Here is a 14,459-nt window from a genome sequence, read left to right on the forward strand (position 1 = left end):
AGGATGAAAGTATAATCAGCATATTGATTATACATAATGTATGTAAAATCAGCGAAATTATTATTATAATAAAACAATAAATCTTAATGGTACCTATTTAAATCTTGTTTCTAAGTGGAAGCGAAAAATAAAAAATGATATTCCAAAATAATAGAAATTTTTCAAATAGTTTTTATACGAAGTGCATTTATGTCGATATTTGTATTTATGTCGCGATACTGTTGAATTTTGTTTTTATTTAAACTTTTTTTTTATTAAAAAACACCCATTACAGAAACTTCCAGTTCCAACGTGTGAACTTTCCAGTTTCAGCGTGTGAACTGGAACTTTTCAGTTCTAGTTCCAGTATAAAAATATATTACAAAGAATTCATCATCATCATCATGAACTTGGTCCGGCTTAGGTCTTTTAAGACCTGTTCCGTTGTAGTTCTTGGAGGTGGTCTTGATCTCGTCATCGTTGTCTTGGTCGACCCACATCTCTCTTGCCTGTAGGTTTGTAGTTAAAGGCTAATTTTGGGATCCGGTCTGGGTTCATTCTTTCCAGGTGGCTAATCCATTTTTTCTGATACCGTTTTATGTCATTTACTATGTTATCTACTTTTAATTTCTTGCGGATATCTAAATTTCTTGGTAGTCTAGTCTTGTTAAGCCTAATAATGGTCTTAAAAATCTCATTTGTGCTGCTTCTAGCTTGTGTGCATCTTTCTTATTTAAGACCTCAAGTCTCACAGCTGTAGAAGAGGGCTGATTTTGAAGTGATGTTGTGCAGTCGTAATTTTGTTTCAGTTGTCATTTGTTTGCCGAAGTGGCGTTTAATCGTTCCATTCATTTTATTATATTTTTGTAGTTTAATGTGGATGTCTTTCCCTTCATTTGATGTTAAATTTCCCGAATAGGTGAAGTCAGATGTTTGTTCTATCATTTTGTCATCAATAACAGTTTTGACAGTATGTTTTTTCCACATAATCCCATTGATTTTGTTTTTGTGGTGAAGATTTTCATCTCGTACTTTTTACATATTTTATTCAGTTCATTTGCAGCTATCTGTAGTTCATCTTCGGATTTTGCAATTATAACTTGATCATCAGCATATAATATAGTTTGGATTTTATTCCTGTTGTTCAAGTAGTAGTAGTCTAGACTTGGTAGTCTAGTCTTGTTAAGCCTAATAATGGTCTTAAAAATCTCATTTGTGCTGCTTCTAGCTTGTGTGCATCTTTCTTATTTAAGACCTCAAGTCTCACAGCTGTAGAAGAGGGCTGATTTTGAAGTGATGTTGTGCAGTCGTAATTTTGTTTCAGTTGTCATTTGTTTGCCGAAGTGGCGTTTAATCGTTCCATTCATTTTATTATATTTTTGTAGTTTAATGTGGATGTCTTTCCCTTCATTTGATGTTAAATTTCCCGAATAGGTGAAGTCAGATGTTTGTTCTATCATTTTGTCATCAATAACAGTTTTGACAGTATGTTTTTTCCACATAATCCCATTGATTTTGTTTTTGTGGTGAAGATTTTCATCTCGTACTTTTTACATATTTTATTCAGTTCATTTGCAGCTATCTGTAGTTCATCTTCGGATTTTGCAATTATAACTTGATCATCAGCATATAATATAGTTTGGATTTTATTCCTGTTGTTCAACTGTATTACGTTGTTAATTGTTTGTTCCCATTCTTTAAGAATTTTATTGATGTAGATATTAAATAAATTTGGTGATAGCCCACAACCTTGTTTGACTCCTTTATTGGTGTTAATTGGGTCTAGGAGTTGACCATTAAAATATTTTATGCAGACTTTTGAGTTTTTATATAGGCAGCATCGCTTTCCGGAGTTGGGTTGGGATATTTTCTTCACTTTGAATCTGCCAAAGTTTTTTCCCGGTTTACATCATCATATGCTTTTTCATAATCAATAAATACTAGAAATGTTGGTAGATTGAATTCTCTTCTTTTCTCCAAAATTTGTAATGAGAAAATGGCATCGATTGTCCTTCTCCCTTTTCTGAACCCACATTGTTCTTCTTCTAAGAATTGTTCACAAAGAAATAAAACAAAAATTAATATTTAACAAAAATACAACAAGAAAATAATAATCTTAAATATAAAAAAAATTGATAACTTATTAATTAAGTGCTCAAAAAAATTAACAAAACAAAATGTTTTTCATGAATATGTTATTGTGAACAGTATCACCGAAGGCGAAATTTGATGTGATTGGTATCCTGGCATTATAATTCAGAGTATCCATAGAAATCGACCTACCACCTTACTTTTTGCTTGATCAGTGGGATAGCCACATCTCCAGTACTCAGGATAGCAAGTCATCGTCATTTAGATGATTCTTTGAGATGGCGGGCCGTTGGACGACTTGAAGCCAGGCAGACGGATGCAGGAGAACGTGGCACGTTGGTTAAATGTTTCACGCAGTATCATCTAGACATTATGGAAGCAGTTTCAGGAGACAGGAAACATTACAAGATGAGGCTGGCCAAGGTCGCCCAAGGAATACGTTGGCCAGCTTTGTTGCCACAGAATTTTATAGACACTCTTACAGACCGCTATCGGACTCTAACAGTAAGACGGAATCTACGATGTCCTGTCATCAACTGCCTCTTGAGTTGCTGCGGCCACAGGTGAAAACATTTTCAACCGGACTGTGTTAAAATGGCTCAATTAAGTGGACTCTATGCAAGGAATAGTTTGTATTCCATTAAACCACCGCAGAGCTCGTCGAAACTGGTGCCATGAACATGTGACTTGGAGTCCTGACAAATGTGGTACAGTTATGTTCTCTGATGAGTCCCATTTTAGCCTACCAACAGATTCTAAACGTTATTTCATCTGGAGGAATGCGATACACTCCCTCCAACATCAGAGAAAATGACACTTAGTTACTTAAAAGAGTGGGAATTCACATAATTGTTGACCATCATTCAATTTTAACAGGAATTTTATCATTTTAATTTGAATGTCTGCCGTGGCGCCACTTGAAACTCGTTTGGAGCAGTCTTGCTTTCATTTATCTCGACAATTGGTGAAATTTCGAAAGTCCGCTTCTCAGGTCTTAGGCAGAAGACTAGGTCCCCTTTAGTTATTCGGGTTTTTTCAGCCGCACAACATTTAAATCCGCCTGAGAACACACTTCTACAGCCATAATACATTTATACGCTTTGGAGCCATTAACATAATTAAATAATTTTAGTTTGAATATTTTGTATTTTATATACATATGTTGTGTCCAAACCGAGAAAGTGAATTCCAGTAAAGGTTAAACTAATAAAGTGCAGAGAATTTTTCACAACTTAGGACTTTTATATGAATATTCATCAAACGACTTTGACGAAATTCAAAAGATTCATCAAAATGTGAAAATCCTTGGATTAATCTAAAATTTCCTAATTCTTTTGTGATTCATAACTGATTTACAATAAATTCCCTAATATTTCAGTTAATTCACTGGTCTGTGCATTTTTCCTATCGTGTTTTAAGATGGTATTTTTATTTTTCAGAGAAAACAACAGATTTTTTTTTTACAGCGATCTAAAAAAAAGTTTCACTCTTTTCTTATTAGAGCGCATTTAACAAGTGGCCAAAAACCTCCCGTTCCTTTGCAGCTACACAAAAAAAAAAAAAAAAATCAACGAGAAACTCATGGCTTCATGCATGCGTAGAAGGAAATCGTCCGTTTAATCATCACTTTGTTGAGCGTGGAATCCATGCCAGACAAGCGAGGAACCTTCCAGCCCCTCCCTCAAAGTGTCAAGGCGTTCTGAAGATCGTGAGATCCACCAGATTTCTGCTGTGAAGGAACGCGCTGCCTGTCATTTTCTCGCTCACTTGTACAAAGAACTTGCTCGGGGAGACGAAGCACGGGGTGTCAAAAACAAAATGGGAGCAATTGTTGGCAACGCTACAAGTGATTTTTTTCTCATTATTTTCCTCCATCCCTTATCGCCTTGGTGAAACTGACAAATACGATTTTAACTATACTGGCCAAATTAATGATAAAAGGTTAAAAAGTGGAAAATTAACACTTTTTTTTTTTATTTATTCAGTGGATTTATTTTGAATATAAAAAGGTAAACAAACTGATAACATTATTAAAAAGAACGTCGAGGTTTTGCTTAAATAAGAAAAATTCTCCAGCTAAATACAATTTAGCAATGTTTCTTGCAAGGAAGGAGTGTTTGGAAATCAAATACAATTATTATAATAGCCTGAATTTCAATTTATTCACTCAAAATCACATTTTTATAGCGGTATGTACAGAGTAAATGTTTGAAACTTTTATATTTACAGCGTCAGTTTATATCTGTATTTATACTATTTTTATGAATTTGAATAATTTATTTATATTAAGTAATTATTATAATTAAAAAGGAGAGTTAATTAAGTGTGCATAATTTAAAAATACCTGGCGGTGTGATGACTTCGTCTAATCGGAAGAGCTTTCCTTCAAGAATTCCTGGTAATGGCACTAGAATGAGAAATGCAGTGCTTTAGGAAAAATAAAACGTAGTTTACGAATCTCCAAAAAAAAACCACTGCGTATTATTTAATGGATATTTAACCTGGTAATAAGGAAAGGGCAGTCACTGAGACCCTGTGTCTCTAGCTCACAACAACTATACAATTTAACATTTAGCTACGTTTCTGGATTGGAACATCAAATCCTCTCTCTTAGAAGGCAGCCAGTTGATGAAAACGGATCCCGTCCACCGAAAACTACGGAAAATATAGATTTTGGAAATGTGGGACAGTTGATCTCAGTGCCTTTCCTTTCTTTAATTAAAAGAAAAAGTAATAATCAGATAACTTTGTATTAAAAATATGTTTTTTATATTTTATTTATTATTTTGTTGTTTTTCAACCTTTCAAGAAAAGCCCAATAAATGTAAATATCCCAGCTTTTGCAAAAAAGACATCCGTTTCCGGAATTTACAGAACTCCACTCTAACCATAAATCAAAGTCGAATAATGCTAAGAGCCCTTTTCATAGTTTTATGAACTGAGAATTTATCAAAATTTTCATTTGTTGCTTCCTCTTTATCTATTAGCAAGTCCAAGTCAAAAAAAAAAAAAAAAGTTGGAAAATAAGAGCAATGACATTGTAATCTGTATTGCTATATGTCAACGTTTCCGAATTCTGTTTTGAATCCTGTCATCTAACCGTTTTAATTGTGGGTTTTTAGGCGCGTCAGCAACTTAGAGTAATCAAAGCGCGTTATTCAGCCTGGATAGTTTGTTAATATTTATATCGAGACTATGAGTAAACCTTTCGTAATGCAATAATTTTCTTTTGTTATTTTAAATAACAACTGGCGTTACGTCAGGGAAGTTACATTTAAAGCCGGCTGTGAATTCACATCAAGTAGCTGCTGTTTTGTTTTAATGTTGTTTGTTTTTAATTTAATGTTGGTTTAATATTGTGTCCAGTGATAAACAATTGTTTGAAATTACTGCTACAATTATTATTAAATTCAATGACAAGACACCCCACAACTATGATTTTGCTACTGGTCAGATAACTGCTCAATTTGACAGCTTTTTTTTTTTTTTTTTCACTTAGCTGATGTGGTAACCTCATGAGTCAGTCGTGTCTTGAACCCCAACGCTCTTAACCAGTGGTTTCGAAACATTTTCCACTCGGGGCACTGTCAAGGATATCCAATCGTGATCCTTATTCACCTCCAGGTAAATTACTTTACGTTTGCAAGTCAGAAGGGCGCCTCTAAAATCCTTGAGCCACGCCCATGGAACTTGAGGGTTGGAAAAATAGTAGATATTTTCGTAGTGACCAGTTTATTTGTTTGATTTTTATCATTTCTATGCAGAATAGGGTGCAGCGGTTATGTGGTCATTTGGCTCAAAAGTTGCTGCAGCCTTGAGAAACTTTATTACAACACCTTAGATGTGAGAGACCACCACACGACTCTTATTTGTGAACAAAAAATACCACGTTATTTACTTCCAGGTTCTTGTAGTACAGAGTATGATTTAACATGAGTTTTAACATAGATGAAAAGCTACTGAAGCCGATTTCAATTGCCTGACACCAACTGGAACAATAAGCAAATTCTCCAAAAACAGATGGATCTTTCTTTTCTTACCTGGAGGGCAGACGGCAAGTTCGCGTGATAGCGATTAATAACCACAGGTGTATAAACAGATACTTGAATAATACTGTATACCAGACAACAAAGCTTTTGTTAATGGAAGCTTGGTATTTAGTAATGGTAGGCTGTCAGCTGTTCCGGAAGATATATGATCATAACACAAAAATATTCAAGGTCAGATGTAAGAATCAGTATGATAACCTCGAAATGAACAGCACAGACAGCGGAAAGATAAATAACAGAAGCAGCGCAAAGGCAAGCAATGCCTTTGCTAATTTATTAGTTATTAATTATTAATAGCTAATACAAATAGCAAGAAGATAAAATCCAATTAGTGGATTGTTTTTTGCCTGTTTATTAGTTGAAACAAACTTTTATTATTCTCCTTTATCACTTGATGTGCAAGTTAATTATTCTAATTTATCAACTTACGCGAAATTTTAAAATAATAATAATAAATTTATTTATACTCCGTTCAAAATAGAGCAGTGATTCAAGGATCAAAAGATAAAGAAAATAATGTAAGATGCCACAAAATTAATACTTGTATATCAAAAAGGAAGCTAGACAAAGTATTTTGCCACCTTTCCAAAATGGAAAGCAAATTTATATTTCTTCTATTCACAACTCTCAGATAACGAAGTACTTTAATACAAAGCTATTTTCTCACAATTCGGCCATCTGCTATGAGTTCAAAGTGGGCGATGACTTTGTCTGGAGGACCAACAACCCGCGGAGATAAACAACTACTCATCTTAGATGAAATGCATTACATGGCCTTCTCTAAGTTTACTCAAAAAGTTTTTTCAGACCAGGAGAAGCAACCATGCTATGCCAACACGAACTGTGACACTCCCCCAACCCCCAACTATTTAGACAAGAATGCCTACCTGATTGCGACACCTACCAAAGTAGACAACCACATATGAGATTGTCCTGTCGGAATGTGTTTCCAACCCAATCAGAATGTACGTGAGATATTTTTGACGTTACTAGGATGTTTGTGTATTGTATTTGTGTCCCTTTATGTTTTTGTATACCTACGTTTGTTATGAATGAGTATACGTTATTGAATGAATGGATAAAGTTTATGAGTATAAGTGGGTTTAAACATGTCACTGTCTACATGTCTTCTGGTTACATGTGTGTAACCTTCTGGTTACGTTTGTGTAACGTGTTACAAGTCTTGCTGTGGCTGAGTTTTGGTGGACTTGGTCTGATATACAGAGACATGGTGTCTCTGTATATCAGTCGACCCTGGGTGCAGCTCTCCGTTGCGTTCGAGTTGCCGGGCGTAACTGAGAGCTCCTGTCTGCGTACATGTCTAGTGGAAAATGACCTAACCCTGGTTGGGATTCTCTGTCGCGTCCACGTTGGAGGACGCAATTGAGAGCTTGTATCCGTGTATATTTCTGGTGGAAAAGTGAAACTTCACCCCCCCCCTTATGTGCCTCTCTATTCTATGTATGGGTGAATATTCAAGTTTGTGAAACGGCTGTGGCTGAGCCCCAGTGGTCTTGGTTATGGGCAAAAGCTCGCATGAGTAGTTGTATGAATGCACAGGTGTACATGACTGTCTATGCTTTGGTTGGAGTTCTCAATCGCGTCCACGTTTGGGACATAATTGAGAGATCATATCTGTGTGTGAGAAATAACAGCTAAAACATATTTGACTGAGTGCTCGTAGTAGTGAGAGTGAATGTACGTAAGATCGCTCAAATATGTGAATGTCTGCTGTACTTAGTGAGAAATGCGTCCACTTAACCTACAAAAAAAAAGTGAATGCGCGATCCTATTTAAGGTACTGTACTAGTGAAATCGGTGTGAGAATAAGAACAAGAGACTTTCTAATAGGTGTTACTGTCAAAATTGTACCCTGAATTGTATATTAACAAAAAAGTTCCCCGTTCTGCAGGTTAAGTTGTATAGATGTGTGTGTGTGTGTGTGAATGCTAAGTCACCTGTGTAAACTACGCGATGACTGAGTGAATATTTGTGATTGATATTATAAAAAAATAGTGACTGTCTAGGTATTTGTTCATATTTAGGTGGCACCTGCGTCTTGTCTCTGTATGTTGATGAATGTAAGAAAGCAAATGTGTCGGTGCGAGTTGTGTTATGTGCTATTTTCAAGTCTGCCTCTAAATATATAAAAAAGTGTACTTGTGTAAGTGTATGACAGGTGTGCAGTTGGACTGAGTACATGTAGACTGTGTGTAGTTTCAATTACTTGCAGTGGGTGAACCTACTAGAAAATCTCTCTGCCATGCTGACGTCGTGCCTCCCCTCATATGAGGCATGGCTCGGAACTTGATAACACCGGCTGAAGCTGGTCTGGCCGATGTGGAATTTCAAACAGAGAAGTGCTGCACGTTCAGAGCGCGATCTCCTCTCCCACCTCTGGCACTATGGCCCTATGGCTTTACTTCACCCTTCATTACCTGGTTCCCTTCCCCACTTCCCACCCAAACACCCCGCTTGGTGGACTCTACCGCCACAAACCTTTTTCTGCTCTTCACCGTCCTCTCCTGTGGAGGGTGGACTCCCTCCACAGCCGTACCCCTCTATCCCTCAACCTTCTACTTCTAGGTGGGTAATCTTTTTATCATCCACCTCCTCTCCCTTCACCCCTTTTCTCTAATGCTTGAACTATCACCCACTTTCCTTTCCCAACAAAAAAGTTTCCAGCGTGATGTTTTTTTGTTTTGTTTTTTTTCCTCGGGTCCCTCTCTGGCAAGCTCAGGCAACGTCCAGGGTTTGCCCCAGCCAGAGACTTCTTTACTCCCTACTATACCTGGCCTTCCTCCATGGGGAAAATGACGGGCAACGTGTGGTCCCAAAAGGGTCCCGCGGATAAATGGCCCGAGGAACAACAGACCAACAGTACACTATCTCGCCTTTACAGTTTCTTCTGCGTCACAGAGTATAGTACGCGGAGTTAGGTGAGGGGAGGTGAGTCCCAGTGACGCTTGACAAATAACACTGATATTGCTACACGCTTTCAAATCTGGTCCTGCGCTTTGTTCGTATCGTTCATTATGTCGGGGGATCGCATATTTTGGACAGGGTTGTTTCCTTGATTGCCTTACTGGCGCCTGTTCGTGCTCAATGGAAAGGTTATTTTAGTTATATTTTGTTTTTCGCACGTGTCGTAAGTAAAATGTCAGTGAATCAAAGTCGAAATCAGTATTAGTATGGCTAGACGATAGAAGTAAGTAAGTTGGATAACATCAGTCTAATTTTTAAGCTGATGTCACCCAATAAAAATTTTACCCAGAATAAACTATTAATGACTCATCTCTAACAGAGTCTCTCCACTCGCTGTCTCATAGACGTACTGTTTCTGCTGCATGCCTCTTCTACAGATACTTCCATGGGCACTGTTCTTCTGAATTGGCTTCTATAATTCCCGCTCTCTCTTTCAACAGTCCGAACACGTGCCGCCACCAGCCAACATCCATTTACTGTCCAACTTCAAACCCGCAGAACCAACTTTTCATCTTCCTCGTTTATTCATTCAACTGCCGTTTTCTGGAACAACCTTCCTTCATACGTATTTCCTGAAAATTACAGTCTACAGAAGTTCAAGTCCAATGTCAACAAATATCTTCTTTCGTCTTCTCGACCTCCAACCCAGGTACAGTATTAAGTACTATAGGTTCTAATACCTCTCGTGTTTGGGGTTTTCATAAAAAAAACAAAAAAAAAAACAGAATTCGGATCTTTTGAGCACAACAAAATCAAATCGCATTTCAAATAACTGTAACTTTTACAGTTGATTCTTTTTTGTACTTTGTATTTTTGCAATTCTGTTACATTAAAAATTAAATATACTGAATTCTGTTACTTCACACATTATACTTCACAATTATATATTTTTCATATTTTTACATTCGTAACAAAAAGTATTTATCTTTCTTAATGCCAAAGTATATCACAACTCAAAAAATCAACTCAAAAATAAATATTATCCTGCAGGGGTTGCGGGATATTTATTCATTTATCGTTTAATAATATATCGTATTTATCTTCACTTTGTACCAAATAACAAATCATAAAATTAATTTACGTTTTCGAATGTAGATAAAATTAAATCCTTAGAGCACGCTTCCTGTGAAAAAACAGTTTTTGGTTTGTGTAACTTTACTTGCGAGAGCGCGATATATTTCCATCTAATTTCTTTCGAATTCGCATTTGTTTGGTTTTGATTAATTTTCTGTTTAGTCCAAAGCAATTGTGTCTTTAATTGTGCATATTCTGCGGTTGGTTTAGTGGACGAAAAATCCAAGTTTCTGGGAGGGAAACGCCCCTGCAATCCTCGCCAGAAACTAAATAACTAATACACACTGAAAAAAGACCATAAAAATTCCTCATGTCATTAATGGGGTTTGAACTCAGTCATTTTTTTTTTACTCAATGTGGAATATGCCAGCGTTTATAACCACTGTATGCGAGGTCAGATTGGAATTTGTAGTTTTCTGCCTTACTCCAAAACATCAGTTCTTATGGTGGTTTGAAGTAGAACTGAAACATACTTGTTGTGAGGCGCGTTCCACTCCAAACCAATAAGAACAGTTAAGTACAAGCCACTATTATTTCATGATAAACTCTAACTTTACCAAACTCTCTTTTCTTTTTCATCATCATTCTTTCTTTGGCACTAATTTACTTTAGGTGTATTTTTTGAAAGTTGTCGACAATAAGAATTCAATCTTCCTGATTCCCATCTATGGATGGTACCAAAGCACTAATAACATCTACAAACCTAGTGCTCGTGTTTAAAATCAAAAATGCTTTATAATTTCGTTTCTGTTTTGACTACATAGTGATGAAGCTCGTTTTATTTTTATTACGATCTTTATCTAGCTTTCCAGTAGCTTAATATTACTAACAAATAATGTGCATTACGCATTCGCTTCAGGTACTCAACTTAATTAGTTCTGACTTCTGTTTCTTGCAGTCTGCACGTCTTCCTTTTCCTGAAGGATGTATAACGGATAAAATGACAGATAACTGGGCAGCCGTTATTTACAACAAAATTTCCCTTCCGTCTTTCTAACAACCGGTTTCCAACGTATGGCGAAACTAAACGGCTGCTGGAGAAGGGGCTTAAATGTTCCTCTCAAAGAGGAACATTTACCACGATCGTAAATAGTTACTGTCTTCTTAAATTTATTATTTTATGCTATGAAAAGAAAATATCAATTCGAGTGCGAATACAGAAAGATATCAGATTGGTCGTGTTATCTAAGTGGACCATCGGTGTAGAATTAATTTTGTTAGAAGTGACTCGTTGAACTTCATTAATTTCCCTTCTCAGATGAGTTCATTTATTTTGCCTCTGGTTCCATTTAATAATTTACGGTGGTTACTGATGCGTTCAAATATGCATTTCTTTGTAATCACATACACACAAACGCACACACATGCGTTAGTCAGTTTCGAGACGATTAAAACTCGTCCGATTTAGTCAATTTTGAAGGTAACTTGCAGAGTTATCCGTTTTGAATGTTATGTTGCAAAATTTATTCGTATCTCTGAGATAAAGAACATGTATTTAACGGATCAGAAAAAAAAAGAATAAATACTGAACAAAATATCTATAATCCGTATGAATATCTAAGGAATTGACAGACTCATAAAATGGTTCAATCATTTAGTAAAACGTGCACATTAAAATATAGAAAGGTTTTGTAAACATTCGTCAATGACGTGAGGATTTTATCGACTTGGACGAGAGTTACATGGTTTTAACTCCCGGAAACTAGGTTTTTCATCCAACAACAGGAGAACAGAACACAGAATACACGCAATTTACAAAACCAACATACTGTTTCCTCAGAGTCTTAGTTTTTTTGGCAGTTAACACACATGATCGATTTGTAAACATTAAGATATTAAAATAAATACAAAATAAGTTTCGTTAAAGAATTGTCAGGGACTGTGAATGCGATACATGCAGCATTCGAAATTTCAGACACTAACAAGCACCTACTAACCTATTTGTAGAACAATATTTTTTGTAACAGCTGGTTAGTGTCTACAAGAAAACTATATGAACAAAATAACTTTTATCGTAATATCGTAGTGTAATGTATTTAATACAGTAATATGATTCGAAATATTTTTGTCGTTTATTGTAAAGTTTTTAGGCGCATCAACGACTTAGGCCATATTGCGTCGTATATAATGTCTGTACATTGTGTGTATTCTGTGGTCGATTTGCTGTTTTCTTAAAAAGCCAGAGTTTCCAAGATAAAAAAAAAAAAAAAAAAAAAAAAAATGCTATCTCCGTCTGAGACCAACTAACTCAGCCATGTTGTAAAAGACTCGTAAAAATTTCTCGCATCATTCGTATTATCCTGCTAGGGATGTTACTGAGTCATCACTAGATTCCGGGATGATTCCTCTGGACTTGAGGAACCTGATACTCCCCAATCAACAGAGGAGGTTTAAAAGACACCGCAGGCAACTATAGACCAGTGCGTTGACTTCAGTGCTGGGAAAGATCATGGAGTCTGTGATTAAGCACATAACAGAAGATCATCTCGATAGAAATGGTATCACAGCATGAGTTCGTGAAGGGAAAGGGAAAATTTTGTCTGACTAATATAATTACTTATTATGACGAATTCATAAAACAGATGTAAGAAACAACTTTGACATTATTTACCTTGACTTCAGCAAAGCATTTCGTATGGTTGGCTAAGAAATACTGTTATATAACTTTTCACAAATTAGAATTACCGGTAATATCCTTTGTGGGATCAAGGGCTGGCTAAAAGATAGGAGACAGAGAGTAGTTTTAAATGGGATACCTGAAGGTTGACCAGTGCAGCAAGGGGCTTCTTCGTGGATCAGTATTAGGCCTTGGGCCACTTTTATTTCTCATCTTCCTTAATGACATTGATGAGGGAGTGCAGGGTAAATTGTCAAAGTTTGCTAATGATTTAAAGGTAGGAAGGATGGTTAACGACTACAAGAATTCTATTTTACATCAAAATGACTTATATCAGTCGCAGAAATGATCTGAAAAGTAGTAATTGCAGTTCATTGCCTCTAAATGTTTGTAAGGTTTTGCACCTGGTGAGCAGGAATCTAGAAGTATAAGGAGTGGAATTAAAAACAGCCCAAGATGAAAGACACAGGGATTGCGATTTTTGAAATATTCCATGCAATGTAAACAAGTGGTATCCTGTTTATGCTATACAGGACCTTCACAAGAAGAAAAAAGATATCTTAATCCGCTGATGACGACGATGAGATAACATTTACAATGTTATGTTCCGATCTGGAGGCCACATTTCAAGAAAGACATAGAGGTTCCAGAAGGAATTCAGAGAAGGGCAACCAGATTGGAGGGTGCTAATCGGTGTCCATATTGATCACAACACAGAAGGTGCGAATCAGAAAATTTGGCAAATACACATTCTAGGGGGGGGTGGACCTGATAGAGGTGCATAAAGCCCCGAATGGAGTCAACACAATTAACGACGGAGGTATAATTTCACTTGTGGAAGACAGAAGGACCAGGGGGAAACAAATACAAAATTTCTGGGAGTAACAGAAGGCTGGATTTGGTGAAGTTTACTTTCGGACACATCACTGGAATAAACTGCCTGCCACAGTGATTGAGGCACAGTGTTTGGTAAAGGTAAAAGAGGAATTGGATAGGCAGTGAGTGATAGAAATTTTTTCTCCTTTTCGTCTTGTAAGATTCAGGAAAAGTCCACTTCCTTGCATTATTTAGCCATTATAATACTAATACTAATATTATCACTAGTAGTCCGCAAGTAAATTTGGCGATTAAACTAAGCGAATTTAATAATCCAGACAACGTTTTCGAAGTTAATAATCCAGACAAAATACGCATATAATAGATGCCCCTGACCCCCAAATATAGCTCGGACTATTAAATAAGTTGATATTTTAGGGTTATTCACACTGTTTTTATATGTTATTTACATTTATTTCACCTGTGAAAACGCCCTCTTGACCACGTCGCTGAAAACGGAACTCGTTCAACTGCATTAGCCAAAGATAAAAAAAAACAAAAAAAAAAAAAAAAAAAACTAAACATAACTCTTTTGTTGAAGAAACAAATTACAGTATAGTATTAGTTTAAGCAACGTGAAATTTTCATGTATCGAATCTTTCTCAGCTTTTACTTTTATTCATTTTGCATACGTTCACTGTGTGGACAAACAAGCATACAATTAATGACAGATGCCTCATAGATAATCAAAGCGTTGCTCCATTCATCTTTTATGTTTCCTCCCTTTTCTTTTTCCTCTTTATTCTATTTATATAAAATTTAGATTGTCACAGTTCCACCACGAACAA

General features: G+C 36.2%; 1 protein-coding gene across 1 annotated transcript in view; it reads right to left on the minus strand.

Annotated features, from left to right (window-relative positions):
• LOC150090236 (uncharacterized) overlaps positions 1-14,459 on the minus strand; it is a 149,574-nt gene that overhangs the window by 37,459 nt on the left and 97,656 nt on the right. Inside the window, exon 3 of the mRNA XM_090390222.1 lies at positions 4,415-4,477. Within this exon, the coding sequence (XP_090246348.1) occupies positions 4,415-4,477 (63 nt within the window). The remainder of the gene's footprint in view (positions 1-4,414; positions 4,478-14,459) is intronic.

Source organism: Mastigoproctus giganteus, chromosome 2, assembly GCF_048544385.1.
Source record: "Mastigoproctus giganteus isolate SK-2022 chromosome 2, ASM4854438v1, whole genome shotgun sequence".
NCBI classification, from domain to species: Eukaryota; Metazoa; Arthropoda; class Arachnida; order Uropygi; family Thelyphonidae; genus Mastigoproctus; species Mastigoproctus giganteus.